Genomic DNA, 17225 nt, shown 5'->3' with positions numbered 1-17225 from the left:
CCCCTATTTCTCCTCCAAAGACTTCAAATACCTGACGCACTATTCTAATCTGCAATAACTCATAAGCTGACTTGCCTAATCCTTGTGGGCTGTATCTTCACTGTAATCCCTCCGTCTAGATATGACGTCTTGAGCCCCACCATCCCCGCTTCCGATATCGTGGTGACCGGAAACTGACGCTCCGTTGTCATCTCTCATAGTGTTTCAATCGCTAAATCTTTCACAAGTCATCTCTGCAGGGTTTAATCAGTTGTATATCCCATCAGTACCCATTCAGATCGCAGAATCGCCCACTATGGCATCAACCGCGCCCCCGCTTCTAGCATCCCGAGTGACCGTACGTACCCATCGAGCATATAGCTTCACAGCACGTCATAAAAACCGGCAGAAGCAACGCTAACTACTAACGTCGAAAGCTCGCCAACGGGTTGACAATCCCCCAGGTCCAGCTCGGCCTGTACATGATGTCCGGCAAGGAAGCCAAGCACTCAGTCAAAGAGGGCTTGTCACTCGGCTACCGAGGATTCGATTGCGCTCAAATGTACCACAACGAGAAAGAAGCTGGACAAGCTATCAGGGACTATCTAGCAAGTGCCGAAAACACCCTGGGACTCAAACGCGAGGACATATTCTACACGTTGAAGCTTAGCAGCAACAAGACGTCGTACGAAGCCGTGCGGCGCTCAATCAAGGGCTCTGTCGCGGCCTCGGGACTCGAGTATATCGATCTTTTCTTGCTTCATAGCCCTTATGGTGGTAAAGAGGCTCGGTTGACAAGTTGGAAGGCGTTGGAGGATGCGGTTGAAGAGGGCGAAGTCAAGATGGCTGGAGTGAGCAATTACGGCGTTGCGCATGTGAGCCAAATCTTTGCTGTTCATCAGAGAAAACATCTAACAATGTCCAGATCGAAGAACTAATGGCCTCAAATCCGCGAGTACCGCCGGTCATCAACCAAATTGAGGTCCACCCATTCAACACCCAGACGGGTATCCGAGAGACTTGCGCTAAACACAACATCACCATTGAAGCATACGCTCCCCTCGCCAGAGCCATGCGTATGAGGCACCCCAAGATCATTGAGCTGGCCAAGAAGTATTCCTGCACACCTGCTCAGGTTTTTGTCAAGTGAGTAGAGCATCCCGATTCAAAAAGTTCAGGGCTACTGGATAGCTAATGCAGGTTCTCAGGTGGTCGCTCCAACATGACTTGGTGACGCTGCCCAAGTCTACTCGTCAGGACCGGATGATCGAGAATGCTAGCGTTGATGGATTTGAGCTATCGGATGATGACATGGCTGCATTGGATGCGTTGGATGAGAGATTGGTCACTGACTGGTATGTCAATTCCCGGAAAGCTCACAGTTCGCTAGTTGCAAGAGAAGCTGAAATGTTACCTAGGGACCCTACCGAAGCGCCATAGAGAGTCAGCTTTTCTCCAGGCCCCAAGCTACGTCTCAAATATCTGCCGACGATTTCGGTTGAGACGAAGCGGACGTAGATGTTTGGATACTGAATCTCGACATGAAGTTTGTCCATATTGATGACCACTGAAATACCCTAGCACACACAGAGTATCACAAAGTGTCTATAACTTTGACCTCGTAGTCACAGGTGACAAAACCTCACGCACAAGTTGCTGCACCTCATTCGCAATACCCCATGAAAGCTCGTAGCCACGTCCTCCTGCACCATACGCATGTACGACGTGCTGACTCCCCACCGCGCTATCTCTTGTTTCCGTCTCGACCCTCATGCCTCCATCTCGGGCAGGACGACGTCCGACAATGTCTGCGATGACCTGGATATTTGCCAACTCGGCTGATTCAACCCCGACTGGTTGGTTGCACGATTCTGGAATGATGCGCTTGGCAGCCTCCAGAATACGACGGCGTGTGTCCAAAGACGGCTCCAGAGACCAGTCATTGATCTCTTTCGTACCCCCAATGACCGTCCCTCCGTTGAATCCACGAGGGATAACGAAGCTCCATGACCCATCCGAGTTCTGTGCAGTGATAGTTTTGACTGCCGATGAGAGATTTGTTAACAGTATGTGACCTATGGTGTATCTCGTTAGCAACGTCCTCCAAGCCCTATTGATGCCGTAATGACAATAGGGTATTAAACACGGATAGTATAGCGAACCTCGAATGGGATAACACTTGGGATCTCCGAATCCCACACCACTCGCATTGATGACAGCTTTTATGTGTGAACCCCAGCTGTATGGCTCCCATGGACTCTTGATGTCGCGTTGCAGGGTCCGTCCCCCGTGGAGGATGAATTTACGCAAGAGATTGCCGCAGTACAAGGGTGAGTTGATGCAGTACGTCTGGTACTCAAATCCGAAGCGAATCCCTTCTGGTAGCTCACTAGCCGGATACTTTCGGTAGCCGAGCAATCCAGATTCCCTAGTAAACGTCTCGGCATCCTGTTCCTCGTATTCTGGAGGCGACGTCCCGAGGTATTCGACTCCCGCAACCTGACTAATCCCGGCCGACGGGTCGCTCTCGAGATGGCGCTCGAACTCGACCATGGTTTGTTTGAGCCATTTTGCCTCGCGGCGCAATTGGGGAGTCGATCCTGGGATGGGTCGCACATGCGCGCCCGCCCACATGGAGGCGTAGTCGGCGGAGTGCTGGATCGGAGCTCCGGGAATCGAGGTGGGCCATTCTCGCGCGACCAGAAGAACATCCGTAGTGCAGCTTGAGTCGCGTTCTGAAAGAAGTTGTTGGATCTTTAGGGCGCTTGTGAGGCCGATAATTCCAGCTCTAGGCACAACCGTTAGACAAGATCATGGTGTAGTGACTTGGTCAAGGAAGAGCACTTTACCCTATGACGACGATTGTGGATTTTGGCGGGGTTTGCGACATGGTGATTGAGGTGTTTGTGAATGGCTTAAGAGTTTACAATGTGCAATGGTGCATTCGCAAACTACGTGATACGCAAGCGGTACAGATGAGAGAGCAATTGGCATGCAATAGATAAGACGACTCGGATGTTATCGACCAGAGACGAGGCATTAGGTAAGGGCATGAGTCCGATTACGGACGTTTGGCTCCCTCGGTTAGAAATGGTTGACGACGGATTCTTTACGGGCTATTGACAGTAGAACCGAATGAATCACATATCATTTGCATCTTCCGAACAGCGGCCTTTAACCTTGTCAGCGAGAGGAGCGCTTGGTAGGTATCGGATGACCAGGGCTGGGGTGATGGCACCGGCAATCGGAGGTGTCCGGTGTGGGGCCGAGCTTGGCGCAGGGGCATGACGGCCGACAGCGACGTTCCGGACCGGATTGGAGATGGCTTCCCGATGGAGGATGTGTTGGAATCGTTGCATGGTCAATTAGGCATGGAGAGAATGTTGGTGCGTCTTGGTTGGTAGAAATGGAGGGAAAGATTGGGAGGGGAGACTTGGGAGTTGATACAAGAACTCGACAGTGCTGGTGCTGCACACGTAGCTGAGTAGTCGAACATAAGTTGAACATGTTGTTGAGTGGCAATCATGACATGTTGCTCTTCAAATGAATGCGGTCACTTCCACTTCGTCTCGGGGATCAAGCTGAGAACATAGCTTTCAGAGTTGCGGTGTAATCAATTGTCATTCCGCGGGCGCTCTGACAAACTTAGCATCAACAGGCAACTAGTTCCTGTGGGAACTTGACCCAAGGCTAGACTATCAAATGCTGACACGCCATGACGGTGGCTCTTATTCGATGAACCATGACAGCATGAATCGCGATGGAGTCCGTCAGTAGTTGATGGCAAATGTTGGAAATAAGCAATCGCTGATTGGCCAGATGGGTGGTCATCAATGATTTTGGCCAATCAGAGCGCAGGCGATTACTGGCATCGAGACCGGGAGCGGCGAACCTTCATTGAATGTGGACCCATGGCTCTCAGGTACAAATAAGTTGGAGAGCCCGGATGACAAAAGGTTCATTCACCAGCCATTCATCAAACTATCAATCCTTCAACTCTCACCGACAGAATCACTTCAACTTCACTTCAACTTCACCAAATCCACCTCCATCACTATGACTATCAAGGCTTCCACCTGCTGCGCCAAGGGCACCTCCGAGTGCGCCTGTGGTAAGTAACCTCCGCGCAACCCCATGAACACGATCCACTAACACGGGGGATTCTCCAGCCAAACAAGCAACCTGCTCTTGCGGCCAGAAGTCTGCTCTTCAGTGCACCTGCGCCAAGGCCACCGACGAGAACACCATCAGCGGCCCGCGATGCTCGTGCCGCGCCCGCCCCGCCGGCGAGTGCACCTGCGACCGCGCCGCTTCCGAGAACTCCTTCTCGGGCTCCGCGTGCTCGTGCGGTTCCCGACCAGCTGGTACGTGTGCGCCCGTCGCTGTGTTGCTGAGATTGTCCCGCTGACCTGGTTTCCAGACGCTTGCACTTGCGAGAAGGCTGCCGACGGCTCCTTCAACCCTGCCAATGAGATCGACTTCACCACCCGATAGATGATTAACAACTCGAGACGCAACGGATCGGAGGGGAGTTTGGCGGTTCACAGGACATTACATGATCAAGGATGGCGTTTGGGGCGTGTGTTTTCGGCCTCGGCTGGGGAACGGAAACTGGTAACTGGGCTGGCATAGGTTGGGGATTGTACCACTACTAGCATACCACGAATACAACGAAACAATACTTTGTTTGAACGATGTGTTCCCCGATGGAGCCTGCTGCACTGTGTTTGTTTGTGCGCTGCGAACGCGGTCCAAGAACACCGACTCGTCGAGTTAGCACAAACGTCGAGTACCACAAACGGCATAGTGCAGCTAGTCGGTAATCAGTGAATCACCACGGACGGAGAACGGGATTGCAAAGATGAGGCCCACTCCGGAAGCGTCCCCTGCTCCATGTCTCAGCTCGCGTTGTGAGACGGAACTGAGAAGGTGATGAGGATCGAGGTGTTGGGAGCCGTTGTGGGATCCTGAACATGGTGACAATGCATGGACAATAGTCGACGATGCAACGGGCAGTCCTGACCTCATGATGCCAGACAATGCAGATGCTGCAGAGCTGTCGAGACTCGACTCACCGCCTACGCCTCTGACGCGACAGAGCTAGCGGACCAAAACGACCAAAACGCTCAAAAAGATATTCTGCCGGACAAATCCCCCTGGAGCTCCAAGGCGGTGTGGCTCATTCCTGGCAGGTGCCCAGCACGGCCCTGTTCACCCCTGCTGCGGCCAATGCGGCCATCGCACCTATCGCACCCAGGTGGTCAGATCACACCCTAAAAAAACCTCCCAAAACCACGCCAACTTATTTGTCGCGCCAGCTCTCTTTGATCCGTCAGCTTTTGCCTCCATCAACATTGCGCCACGCCCTTTCTCTTCCGACGTGCGAGTCATTACAGAAGCTGCCTGGACATTTCAATCACTGTATTCGACGTCCTATTTCTGATCCCACCGCCGCATCCCTCTCTTTTCTGCACCGAACCACTCTTTTTTTTCGCGTCGCCGTCCCGCTACAGCGCCCTCCAACGCGATGGCGCCTCGAGCCAAAGCCGCCGCCCCCAAGGCGACCACCAAGAAGACGGCCGCAACTGCCACCACCGGCGTCAAGAAGGCTGTGAAGCCTGCTGCAAAGCCCGCTGCCAAGCCATCCGAGACGAAGAAGACCGAAGCCGCGACCAATGGCGCGTCGAAGAAGCGCAAGGTTGAGGAGAGCGAGCCCGAGTCCGAGGTAGAGGCTCCCGAGGCGAAGAAGTCCAAGACCACCCGCGAGGTCAAGCCCGTGAAGAAGCCCGCCGCCAAGCCTACCAAGGCCAAGGCCGCTCCCAAGAAGACCAAGGCCGAGGAACCCGTCAAGAAGTCCAAGGTCGAGGAACCCAAGAAGCCCAAGGCCGAGAAGCCCAAGGCCGAGAAGCCCAAGGCCGAGAAACCCAAGGCCGCGAAACCCAAGGCCACCACGCCCAAGCCCGAGGCCGAGGAGACCGAAGTCGAAGAAACGACCCCCCCTCCCCAGCCCGAGGCCAAACCTGCACCTGCCAAGAAGGTCGCCGTGAAGAAGCCTGAACCTACCAAGAAGTATGTCGGAATCGGCCGCAAGATCAACGAGGCCCCGACCCAGATCCTCGATGTCTACGTCTTCGGCGAGGGCACCTCCGGCGAGCTTGGCCTTGGCAGCAAGCGCGTCGAAGGCAAGAAGCCTATCGACGTGAAGCGCCCGCGTCTCAACAACAACCTCTCTGCTGCCGAGGTTGGTGTGGTCCAGGTTTCCTGCGGTGGCATGCACGCTGTCGCCTTGACCCACGACAACAAGATCCTGACCTGGGGTGTCAACGACCAGGGCGCTTTGGGCAGAGACACCACCTGGAATGGTGGTCTGCGTGATATGGAGGATGACTCGGATTCAGACGACGACGACGATGATTCGGGCGTCAACCCCATGGAGAGCACCCCCACAGCTGTTTCTAGCCATCACTTTGCCCCCGGCACCAAGTTCGTCCAGGTCGTTGCCTGTGACAGCGCTACCTTTGCCCTCACCGAGGATGGCCGCGTCTACGGCTGGGGTACCTTCCGCTCCAGTGATGGCATCCTGGGTTTCTCCGAGACCGTCAAAGTCCAGTCCACTCCCGCTATCCTACCGTTGCTCAAGGGCATCAAGTCGCTTGCTGCCGGCTCCAACCACGTCCTCGCCCTAGACAACAAGGGCAACGTTGCCGCCTGGGGCTGTGGCCAGCAGAACCAGCTTGGTCGCCGCATCATTGAGCGAAACAAGATGTCGTCGCTTGTCCCTCAGGGTGTTGGTCTGCCCCGGGGCAAGATTGTCAAGATTGCTTGTGGTTCTTACCACAGCTTTGCCATTGACAAGGCCGGCCAAGTTTGGGGTTGGGGTCTGAACAACTTTGGCGAGATTGGTGTCGAGTCCAACGCTGGAGAGGATGATGCCGTCATCCTTCGCCCTGCCAAGATCACCTTCCTGGAAGACTTCACCATCACCGATATCGATGGTGGTGAGCACCACTCTCTAGCGTGCTCCGGGAGTGGCGATCTCATCACCTGGGGACGTGTCGATGGGTACCAAGTCGGCTTTGAGTTCGACAAGCTGACCCAAGAAAACGCCATCTACGATGAGCGTGGCAATGCCCGCATCCTGTTCAAGCCTACTGTTGTCCCTGGTATGTGCCCTCCATTAACTTTTTTTCGATCAACCGCTAACCAGATGCAGACATCGCCGACATTGTTGCCGTCACCGCTGGCACTGACAACAACTTTGCTGTCACCTCCGAGGGCAAGGTCTACTCCTGGGGCTTCTCGAGCAACTACCAGACAGGCCAGGGCACTCTGGACGACATCCACACGCCCACAGTGATCGACAACACCGCTATCCGCGGCAAGAAGATCCTCGCCGCCGGTGCTGGAGGCCAGTACTCAATCCTCGTCGGCGCTGCCTCTGATGCCCCCAAGACCAACGGCGTCAAGACCAACGGCACCCATGTTGACGACGACAAGGAAAACGTGAAGTCCAAGCTTTAGGAGTGCAAAGTGTTGTCCCTCACGTCGGTGCACGTGGAGTTTTTGGACGCACCCATCTCGTTGTTTTGTGCATGATATTTTCAGAAGCCCTGTTAATGAGGCTACTGTCCGCTAACCGGGCGGTGGCTATTTGGGCTTTATATAACACTTCTTATCGCCGTTTGGCAATGAAATCGGGCTTGGGGATAGGGATGGATGTGTCTTTTTATGCGCCAGAGGGATAACGAGGCACGGATCGCATGTTGTCATTTTTGCCGGTAGTGATATAGACGTCTTGCATATTTGAAGTTGAGCTGACGCTCTCGGCGTCAAAACACGTATTCAGCTCCCTTGTACAATACAGTTCATGAGTTTTTGGTCGTTAATTCTCGATATTAATCTAATACAAATGGACCTTGTCCATGCGCCCAAAGAGTCCACCTCGTCAATGCCCTTTGCTCAGAAACGCCTTTCCGTCGTGATGCCCACCATCACTCTGCCCCTAGATGATCTGGCCGCCACGGACACGGTGTCCGCTCGGCTGATGCTGAATGGTTGTGTATGGATGTATGATGGAGTTAATCGCTGTCCTAGCACCGAATGCGGCTGTTGTAGGTATGATTCGCTTAATTGGAGGCCGCAGTGGTCAACATCCCGCTTCCTCGACTGCTGAAAATGCCCATAATTCCGAAGCCAACGTAGAAGAGCGCAAGGGGGTACGCTACCAGACCTCGCATGCCCCGCATCCTGCCAACAGCACAGAACATGCCGCTGGCGCTGTAGGTGCACCACATGATGGCCGCGGTCGTCATGACGATGCCCAGGGGCGTGTCCATGGGCATGACGATGCCGACGAGGCTGGTGGCCACCAGGGGCAGCAGGCAGTATCCGAGGACGGACGCGGAGCGCGGGAAGGTCAGCGTCGTGGAGAAGTGGCCGCCCTGCTGCGTCTGGGACGGCCGCTGGGGCTCGTTGTACTGCGGGTAGGCTGGCTGGGCGTTGGGGTCGTCGACGGGGGACATGAGCGAGAGGATGACGTGCAGCGAGGTCGAGCCCAGGAGGGCCAGGCCGTAGATGTAGCCGAAGTGCACCTTGCCCGAGAACAGCAGGAAGGTTCCGAAGAGGAGGAAGAAGAGGATCGGGCCGCCGAGGTCGGAGTCGTCCATGAGGTGGTGGTCGATTGTCTTGAGCGGGTTCAACACTGCGAGCGTCTGGCAGCGGTTAGCATCTCAACGACGGCCAAGACGACGCGACACTCACCTTTGTCTGGATGTGCCCAAAGTTCATGCCCAGCTCCTCCATCAGCGGCGGCTCGCCGTCGTAGCCCTCGGTCGAAAACGCCGCGAGCCACCCCGTGCGCAGGCCGCCCTGCTCGCCCATGCGCCCGGACACGCCGCCCGCGAAGCCCGCGCCGCCAAAGCCCTGCGAGGCCTGCGCGCCGCCGCCGTACCCGCCGGCGTTGCCGTACCCGTACGCGGCCTGCTGGGGCGTCGCGGCGCCCGAGACGCCCGGCCCGGCGCGCGTGTCGTAGGAGGACGGGTAGAACTGGAGGTTCTGGGCGGCCGAGGGGCCTGCGGGCGCGCCGCCGCCGCCGTAGGGGGGGTTTTGCTGGGCGCCGTAGTAGTTCGCCATGGCGGCCGGGGGATTGCGTGTGCGTCGAAGGGGGGAGGGATTGGGAGGGTGCGCGGGGGAGATGGGGGCGCGGTTGCGTGGTGAAGATTTGTCGACGACGGGTATTTTGGTGGTGTTGAGGACAGTTGGATGACAGCTTGCCGCCTAGCTTGTGATGAGGTGGCGGTTGACAGGGTGTGGCTGGTGTGGCTGTGCCTTGTGTGTCAGGCATGACAGGCAGACGCCAACATGACCAGTACTCCAGCGCTGGAATGCAGTGCTCTCGTATCAGTCTTTGCCAATGTCTTCGGAGAGAGATCTTGGTGACAATTGTGATTTATTCGAAGATATTGATTGCGGGTTGCGCAAATACTGCACTTCATGCACAACTTCCTCCCGCACGAGCTCCTCTAAATTTATTCGCTTCAGTGAAGAAAGGGCATCTGTCACAGCATTCCAGATCTACCCTGCCCTTACGCCATTGCTGAAATCTCTAACGGATTCTGAGTTAACCTGTCTGTCTTTGTGATGCCCCTCTCAATTCCAGCTGAGCATCACAGAGAGCTGAGTCCCCTCCCTACCTCATAGCTAGTGGAGCTTGGCAGCGAGTAGAGAAATGTTTGTGACCCGATAACGATAACATATTGGACCCCTCCATCAGTACGGTATTGGTTGATGCCCCGTCCGCACAGGGGATCATAGCGCAACCCAACTCCCCTCGAAGCGCTAAAATTGCAGTGAAGTCCGGTCGATATCACGTCGTACGGAGTATGGACCCGATACTAACTCCGCTTACTCCGTACAGTGCTAAAATTGCAGTGAAACCATGGACCGCTGACAATGCCATTTTATTACACCCCAACTCTGTTTGTAGCGCTAAAATTGCAGTGCTTGCATGGCCCCAAGCGGCTGCAGATTGAGTGGGTTATCCCAACGCCCTTCGAACCAATCAAATTGGTAGTACAGGAACGTCAGTTGCGTTGCAACGCTGTTGAAATCGTAATACGGAGCAAGGACATTCCGTCTCAGCAGGTGAACGGTGAGTTCATCCCCAGGCTGTGACTGCCTCGTCTACCACCGAAAAAGTTACATTCCTGTGGCAGCACCAACAATCAGACTCACCAGGTAGCCTACTGGTACGGAACAAGGTTGTGACGATACGTCTTTCCAGGATATTAACAAGAGCATTGCTATTCACACACAGATAGAAGCTACTTCACCAAAGTCTTAAAGTGCCTGGCATACGTGCAACCAAACAATATATTGTAAGACTCAATACTTGCCCTTCTTATTGAGTTAGACCTAATAAACAAAATAAATAAATATTATCATACGGCACGAATGTTACAAATTACCATTTTTATTTATTTATAGAAACTCAATTCCCTAAACTACTCTGGGATGGTAGATAATTATCAGTAGAATTGAGGATTCAGTTACGTGCGGAAGTAGCAATAGGTGTGTGTGCGAATAGCAATTTTCAATACCGTGATTCTTCCTAGTCTTTATTTAACCCGTTCTTAACATGGTTTCTGGTGGCTTCTAGCTAGAGACATGCAGTTTAATCTTGTGCGGTGAGAACATCAAATAGCGCCCGAACAATATTGAGAGTAGGCATAATAGTTTCCAACCGATTTCCGTTGTTGTATTTTTGGGACTGTTGGTGTGCATCATCAAGGTTGTCTGGCGTTGTGTATTCTCAACGTGCAGGCTGATCTGTCATTATGATGAAGGATGATTGATAACTGGATCTTCTGCGTCTCAGAAATGTTCCTGCATTGAAATGTAGATAAAGACGCATCTTTATCATTGAAACTCCATTGAGGTTATTTTTAAAGGGTTGGTCCGAATCTCAGCGCTCTGCAAAGCTGGCTTGCATACTCACCTGGTCACATTTAGCCGGTGTCGAAATGGGAACCATTGATTCACATCCTTTGATACATCAGCAAATTTCACCCGTAAACGCACACTCCAAGCCATCTTCATCGATAATAACGTTGAAACTGGGTAATCGGATGGTATCTCAAACTATAGGATATTGGTACTAAAAAGTCGAAACAGTGGCTACCCAGGCCCACGAGTCTCCAAAGAGCGCCTACAAACAAGTGAAATTGTGAATCATAAGATTTACCTCCAAATTGCATATTCCTCTCGTCTTTTCCGCCTCGAATCCCGTCTTTTTACTTCCCTGGACGCAAGGCTGCCATGTTCCTCATCAACACTCGTCCATTCGTTGTGAACCGATCAAAGTCACGAACCAAGTCTGGACAGTCTTTGATTGTCTCTAAGGCTTGCTGTTTCAACTCCCGCGCCTTCTCATACCGTGAGGCAGCTCCCTCGGGGGCTTCGGGTTGCGTTTCGGACCAAAGGCGGTTGAGCTCGCCGAAGCACCTCATGAATTCATCCGCATCGCACTCTCGTAGTTTTTGCTAGTAGATATTAATCAGTATGACAATTCAAGGGCAAATCATTTGCATGTCTTTACCTTTACCGAGTTCACATATCGGACAACATACAGCATGGAGTCGTCTGCATATCCCGTGCCAAGCATAGCATTGTGGAAATCTGCGGCCCGCTTCGACCCTTCCGCGTCCTCGCCGGATTTGTTCGTGCCTACCATCTTGAGCGAGGTTTTCTGACTGTTGGAGAAGATATTTTGCGCAATGGATAGAATTGGGTCGTGAAGCCTTAAATGAGGCGTGAGGCTGCCTTGAGGGGAGCAAGACACTAAAGATTGGGTGGAAGTCACATGGAAATTCTACGAGAGTGCTGCGCCACGTGGCTGTGTCGGGCATTCACTCCTACCGGGCGTTGAGGTCTCGCGAACAGCTACCTAGCTTGGGATATCATAAGTAGTAAATAGTGCTAAACAATAATAGCTCTTCTTGGACTGAGCAATAATTACGACTCAGCCATGTTTTAAGTTGAAATATGACAATCGAGGTGCTTGCGCATTGCTTTGCATATCGATCGTCCAAGTTGGGAGTGCAGAACCCTCCAAGCTAATAAATCCGACTGGCATCCAAGATCTTCCATTCAACATCACGCAATAAGCCACATTTTACATACGAGTTAATCGTATTTGGTAAAGTACTGATGGGTAATAGGTAGACATCTTTTTTAGCAAATCTCAAGTCTTCAATCCGGGGTCCATGTTAAACTTGTTCGCTGTACAATGGTGAACCAGCATGTTGTTCCTCCTGACCCTTTTCACCGTCAAATATCTATCAGATCAATCCCTAAGCGGCTAAATAAGAGCCGGATAGTCATAATACTCTGATATATCGATATTCTGAACTTACTTATGGAGTAAGTAAGGTGTGAAGTTGTGTTGCCAGGAGCCACAGTTGCCCAATAAGCGCATAGGATATTGTTGGACTATGACCCTGTATTACGAAACCTCTGATAGATCGATATCCTGACCTTAGAGGGGCGTGAGATGGCATTCAACCCCTCTCAAGAATGAGGCTGACGCATCCTGGATCAAGGCAACGCTGACATCGCGTTCTTTCAGCTCCAGCCAGAGCCTTACTGTCACACACTTCCTCACCTTGTGGCCGGCCCTGCACCCTCGATTATTTACCGCAGGACCATGCCTCGTGATCTACAACCACCGAGATGACTTCTGCTGAAGCGTCTCCCGAGAGGACAAAGGTCTATCGATTGCGTAGCCTACCCGGTCATGTGGATCGGCAGCTCGCTGCTGAGCTGCTAGCCGACTGTGCTGGCAGCTTTTCCTCTCATCAGGTCCACATCTCGTCTCTTGCACAAGCCGTCGATCCCTGGACACGATTACCCACCAAAACGGCCACGTTCACTCTGGGGTGCAGCCTCGGAATCGATCTTAACCGCAGCAATGGCGAACGGGCTTTTCCCATGCCAGGGCTGCCTAATCCTCTCCTTCTTGATCATCACTTCCAAGGCCTTACTCCACTCAACGAGGTGGACCCTCGTACCCACGAATATGAGTATGTTTTATGAATCCCCCACGATATACCCGCATGGCTGAACGCAATGGTGTAGTTGTATTGTCATCTCTGGACTAGCCAGCCACCCTTTCGGCTCGTGGCAACCGCATGGTGGGAATAAGTCGTTCATGTGGATTCGCGACGAGCTTCCTCAGTATCTGCCGATGGTCAGATTCATTCTCTACGGCTACGATACGGTCCTCCGCCCAAGCAATTCATTCCAGACCATCCCGGATCTCGCAAACTCCTTGATCAACACCTTGAAAGCCGAAGGCTGGACCTCTCCAACATCAAAGCCACTAATGTTCCTCGCCCATAGTCTGGGGGGGGGTTTTACTAAAGCAAACTTTACTAATGCTGGCCGGGAGTGGGCAGAAAGACATGTTTATCGCAAATCTCGTACGGGGTGCCATATTTTTCGGCGTGCCGAGTCACGGTATGGCCATGAACGATATTTTCGCAATGCTAGGTGACCAGCCGAACAAAGACGCCCTCGTGGCGGAAATTTCAAGAAACTCCGACTACCTCCCGCAGCTAGAAAAGCAATTTTCCGGTATTTCATTGGTGCGTACAATAAAGGTGTTCTGGGCGTATGAAACTAAGACGACGCGCACTGTTGCGGTAAGTAAACAGTTTGGACTCACTTGGAGGGCTGAGAGCTGAAACTGGTGCATCAGATGAGAGGAAATAATTTTAGCAGGTTCGGGCCGGACATTGTTCTGGTCACGAGAGAATCTGCGACTGGAGATCGTTGCTTTGTCGAGCCGTCCATGACGATTCAGATCGACGAAAACCACTCTGACATGGTCAAATTTTTCAACGGTGACCATAGGATCCGTGTTATCGCGAGCAAGTTGAGTGAGGTTTGCAATCTTAGTCACATTTCACTGCCTGCCGAAGTTGCGGAGGAGAGCTCCTCCGTATACGAGGGCGTCGAAGACCGAAGAAATCGACAGGAAACGAATCAGCAGTCGTCTGAAGCATCAGCTGGTGCCAAGGCACCTATTTCTGACCCACCATTGGTTTGGGATGACAAGAGTAAGTATTCCGATCCAATTGGCGCATTAGACTGCTTACCCGACCACAGTGATTCTAAAGTCCCTTCAGGCTCCAGAGCGAGACTCGCGAATCGAGCAGATTGATCCTCATTCCAGCCATACATTTCACTGGGTTTTCAACAAATCTTCCATCGGTCTATCTCAGTGGCTTCTGAGGGGCCAAGGGATCTTCTGGATCAGCGGCAAACCTGGCTCTGGAAAGTCCACTCTCATGAAATTCGTCCACCGCGACCCAAGAACTTCAGAACTCTTGCATCGATGGAAGTCGAGAGCCAGACGAGTCACAGCCAGCTTCTTCTTTCATTACCGTGGCAGCACTGTGCAAAAGTCTTTCGAGGGACTCTTGCGGAGCATAATAAGCCAGATCTTGGAAGCGCAGCCCGAGCTGTTCACTATTGTGAGATCTACATTTTGTGAGATCTATGATCAGCGAGTTGTCGCCCAACGTTTAGGAAGCCTCCAATCAGACATCCGCCAACTCCTGAAACTCGGCCAGATTCAAGCAGACGAGAACTTGCATTGTGAGATTGAATCTCTGTTGGAGAGTCAAAGTGGCTTGTTGTGCCTACAGAAAGCCATTGAGACATCGTCAGATGCTCCATATTGGGGTTTTGACGGCTCCCACGAGGCTAAAATGGAGTTGCTTCGGCGAAGAGACGACCAATTCATCGCCGGAGTCAAGCCCGACAAAAACTCCTTTCTCGACTCTGAGTTTTATAGACTCTGCCCATCGAATGATAGGTTCTTCGGCATAGTCGGATCGTGGCTGGAAACTCTCGATTTGAACTCTAGGCTCCGCCAGCTCTTCAAGCGCCAAGGAGTAGCGGTCGTAAAAGATAAAAGAAAGAGCCGAGATCAACAGCCCCCTAGATTTATTGAACCATTCGAGAGAAACCTCAAGAGCCTGATAGCACGCCACGAGGCACGAAATCGTATCAGAATTTCGATTCAGCACGAAGAGTGGCCAAGACAACAATTGGAAGAGGTCCTTCGCCGGATTTGCGCGCAGGACTTGTTCGACTTGGATCTTTGCTTGCTCCTCGATGCTTTGGACGAGTACGATGGGCGGCCGGAGTTCATATCCGGATTTCTCAAAGATCTTGCTCAGGAGACGTGTTTTCCACGAACGAGGGTCAGAATATTGTTTTCGAGCCGGCCTTGGGCCGTATTTCGAGACGAGTTTAGCGCATGCCCGAGCTTCGAAATCCACGAGCATACAGAGAACGACATTCGCAGTTATTGCATCACATCCATTCATGAAAATGTGCAAACACGACACTACCTCCTTCCGCTTGTCAACGAGATTGTGGCAAGATCGAGTGGGGTTTTCCTCTGGGTAAAACTTGTGCTTCGCGATCTCTTCAAAGTCCTCAATGATCAGAGCCAGGGAGCCCTCGAGATCAAAGAGTGCCTGCATAAGACGCTTGATTCCCTCCCCAATCAACTAGACGACTATTACGCCACGATAATTGAACGGGTCTCTCCGGGATTGCGATGGAACACCTATGTTGTCCTTGAGTCTCTAGCCAGATCTAACCAGTTACTAACAGCCCAAGAGTTGGTCAGGATAATCGAGACTTCCACCATGACGGTTTGTCCTGACTTCAAGAAGTTGTCAAAATTAAAACAGATTGACCCCAATATGGCCGACAAGATTGTCCGGGAGGTGTCTGGAGGGCTGGTTGACATGGGAACGGACTATGTTCAACTGATGCATCAGACGGTCAAAGAGTTCATTGAAGCACCGCCATTTCGCCATCTGGTTCTCGGGCTTGGGGGAGCGGCAACTACAGAAGACAATGGCCATTCCTTCCTCTCGAAGTATCTTCTTCTCTATCCAGACGATACTGGCTGCAGGGAATTGGCATTCCATGCTCGAGAGGCAGAGAGAACGACCGGCTTGAGCCAATACAAGTTTTTCTCTGGAGCACAGCCCGAGCACTTTAATACTGAGTACAGAAAAAGGATTTCAGGAACTGGACCTTCCGTCATTTTGACGCCTTTGCTACTGGCCACCTTTGCCGGGTTACAGCTTTACCTTGAGGACGCGTACAAGGTGGACCATAAACTCGTGGAAAGCTCACCAGACCCTCTTCTTTGCAGTCTCTTCGATGGTGCGAAGGCTGGCCTAGATGTTGCTGGTGCCGTTAAGACTGCGAAATCACTCCTCTCTAAAGGTTTGATTATCGAAAGGGACAGGAAAGGCTTAGGAAAAATCTTGCTCGCGATATGGAGGGTCGGCGAACAAAGTCAAACTTGGCTAGATCGCCCGAACACGGACTACGTCGACATTGCAATTCTGCTTGTGGACAAGATGAGAGATGCGAACATGCCTTTTTCGTCGAGAACGGGAGGGGAATCTGTCTCTACTCGCGTTTTGCATTTGAGCCCACCCGTCGTTGCCGAGCGCCTACTGCAGCGCGGAGCAGATCCAAACCTCCCAGATTCATCCGGATGTTCGGCTTTGGACTACATTCTCATACACGAATCGATGCAGGGTCGATCTGCAGAAAACCTTCACCAGATATCCACGCTCCTTTTCAAACATGGCGCAAGGCTTCGCAAGACGACGAGAGAGGAATGGGAGCTGTTTCTGCAACACCTTGACTATCATGGGCTAGACACGCAGGCTTTTGTTGACTTTGGATTCCCCATTTGGTGCGGAAATCGAAGCTGTGAACCCGAGCGAGGTAGCGTTCAAGGTGATTTGCACAGCTCTCTGCAATCTGGCTACAAATCCAACTCTTCGAGAGTGGACCCTCGAAGCCGGAGCAGAGTGAGACACCGGATACAATCAGCCCGATTCAGTTCACGGAGCCCGAATCCACGGAACCCGAATCCATGGAGCTCGAACTCATGGAACTCCAATTCAGGGAATTCCAATTCACGGAACTTGAATCCACGGAACTCCAATTCACGGAGCTCGAATCCACCAGAACATTGGGGCGGACGAAATAATTATAGAGAAACTACATACAGCCGCGAGTAAATGGGGCAGATAGTCGCTGCGAGAAGACCTCAGTGCTCACCTCCGACGGATACTCCCCAGATGTAGGACAGGCGGGTAATATATTAGGCCGGAGTCGAATGAATATGTACATGGTGTGAT

General features: G+C 52.4%; 7 protein-coding genes across 7 annotated transcripts; 4 read left to right on the top strand and 3 right to left on the bottom strand.

Annotated features, from left to right (window-relative positions):
- Positions 1 to 202: 202 nt before the first annotated feature.
- BGZ61DRAFT_187719 (NADP-dependent oxidoreductase domain-containing protein) lies at positions 203 to 1502 on the top strand. The gene is made up of 5 exons (XM_046237775.1): positions 203 to 337; positions 417 to 854; positions 905 to 1125; positions 1188 to 1334; positions 1398 to 1502. The coding sequence occupies exons 1-5, from the start codon at positions 296 to 298 to the stop codon at positions 1417 to 1419; spliced, it is 870 nt and encodes a 289-aa protein (XP_046107858.1). The 5' UTR covers positions 203 to 295; the 3' UTR covers positions 1420 to 1502.
- Positions 1503 to 1584: 82 nt separating this feature from the next.
- BGZ61DRAFT_529968 (FAD dependent oxidoreductase) lies at positions 1585 to 2869 on the bottom strand (the record flags this gene model as incomplete). The annotated part of the gene is made up of 3 exons (XM_046253486.1): positions 1585 to 2054; positions 2142 to 2767; positions 2829 to 2869. The coding sequence occupies 3 exons, from the start codon at positions 2867 to 2869 to the stop codon at positions 1585 to 1587; spliced, it is 1137 nt and encodes a 378-aa protein (XP_046107857.1).
- Positions 2870 to 3913: 1044 nt separating this feature from the next.
- On the top strand, positions 3914 to 4938 carry BGZ61DRAFT_447040 (uncharacterized protein). Its single transcript, XM_046245281.1, has 3 exons — positions 3914 to 4090; positions 4149 to 4343; positions 4400 to 4938. The coding sequence occupies exons 1-3, from the start codon at positions 4036 to 4038 to the stop codon at positions 4471 to 4473; spliced, it is 324 nt and encodes a 107-aa protein (XP_046107856.1). The 5' UTR covers positions 3914 to 4035; the 3' UTR covers positions 4474 to 4938.
- A 282-nt stretch (positions 4939 to 5220) lies between these two features.
- BGZ61DRAFT_447036 (regulator of chromosome condensation 1/beta-lactamase-inhibitor protein II) lies at positions 5221 to 7842 on the top strand. Its single transcript, XM_046245280.1, has 2 exons — positions 5221 to 7142; positions 7193 to 7842. Exons 1-2 carry the CDS (start codon positions 5507 to 5509, stop codon positions 7498 to 7500), a joined length of 1944 nt encoding a protein of 647 aa, XP_046107855.1. The 5' UTR covers positions 5221 to 5506; the 3' UTR covers positions 7501 to 7842.
- Positions 7843 to 8924, bottom strand: BGZ61DRAFT_447035 (uncharacterized protein). Its single transcript, XM_046245279.1, has 2 exons — positions 8740 to 8924; positions 7843 to 8690 (listed from the first exon to the last, which is right to left on the bottom strand). Exons 1-2 carry the CDS (start codon positions 8857 to 8859, stop codon positions 8106 to 8108), a joined length of 705 nt encoding a protein of 234 aa, XP_046107854.1. The 5' UTR covers positions 8860 to 8924; the 3' UTR covers positions 7843 to 8105.
- Positions 8925 to 11071: 2147 nt separating this feature from the next.
- Positions 11072 to 11794, bottom strand: BGZ61DRAFT_586316 (uncharacterized protein). The gene is made up of 2 exons (XM_046256438.1): positions 11576 to 11794; positions 11072 to 11519 (listed from the first exon to the last, which is right to left on the bottom strand). Exons 1-2 carry the CDS (start codon positions 11708 to 11710, stop codon positions 11271 to 11273), a joined length of 384 nt encoding a protein of 127 aa, XP_046107853.1. The 5' UTR covers positions 11711 to 11794; the 3' UTR covers positions 11072 to 11270.
- A 914-nt stretch (positions 11795 to 12708) lies between these two features.
- On the top strand, positions 12709 to 17074 carry BGZ61DRAFT_529963 (uncharacterized protein; the record flags this gene model as incomplete). Its single annotated transcript, XM_046253485.1, has 6 exons — positions 12709 to 13058; positions 13114 to 13362; positions 13427 to 13679; positions 13736 to 14096; positions 14146 to 16751; positions 16832 to 17074. The coding sequence occupies 6 exons, from the start codon at positions 12709 to 12711 to the stop codon at positions 17072 to 17074; spliced, it is 4062 nt and encodes a 1353-aa protein (XP_046107852.1).
- Positions 17075 to 17225: the final 151 nt, after the last annotated feature.

This window comes from Ilyonectria robusta (assembly GCF_021365365.1).
Source record: "Ilyonectria robusta strain PMI_751 chromosome Unknown BGZ61scaffold_5, whole genome shotgun sequence".
NCBI classification, from domain to species: domain Eukaryota; kingdom Fungi; phylum Ascomycota; class Sordariomycetes; order Hypocreales; family Nectriaceae; genus Ilyonectria; species Ilyonectria robusta.
This window is presented reverse-complemented; position numbering and strand designations above follow the sequence as displayed.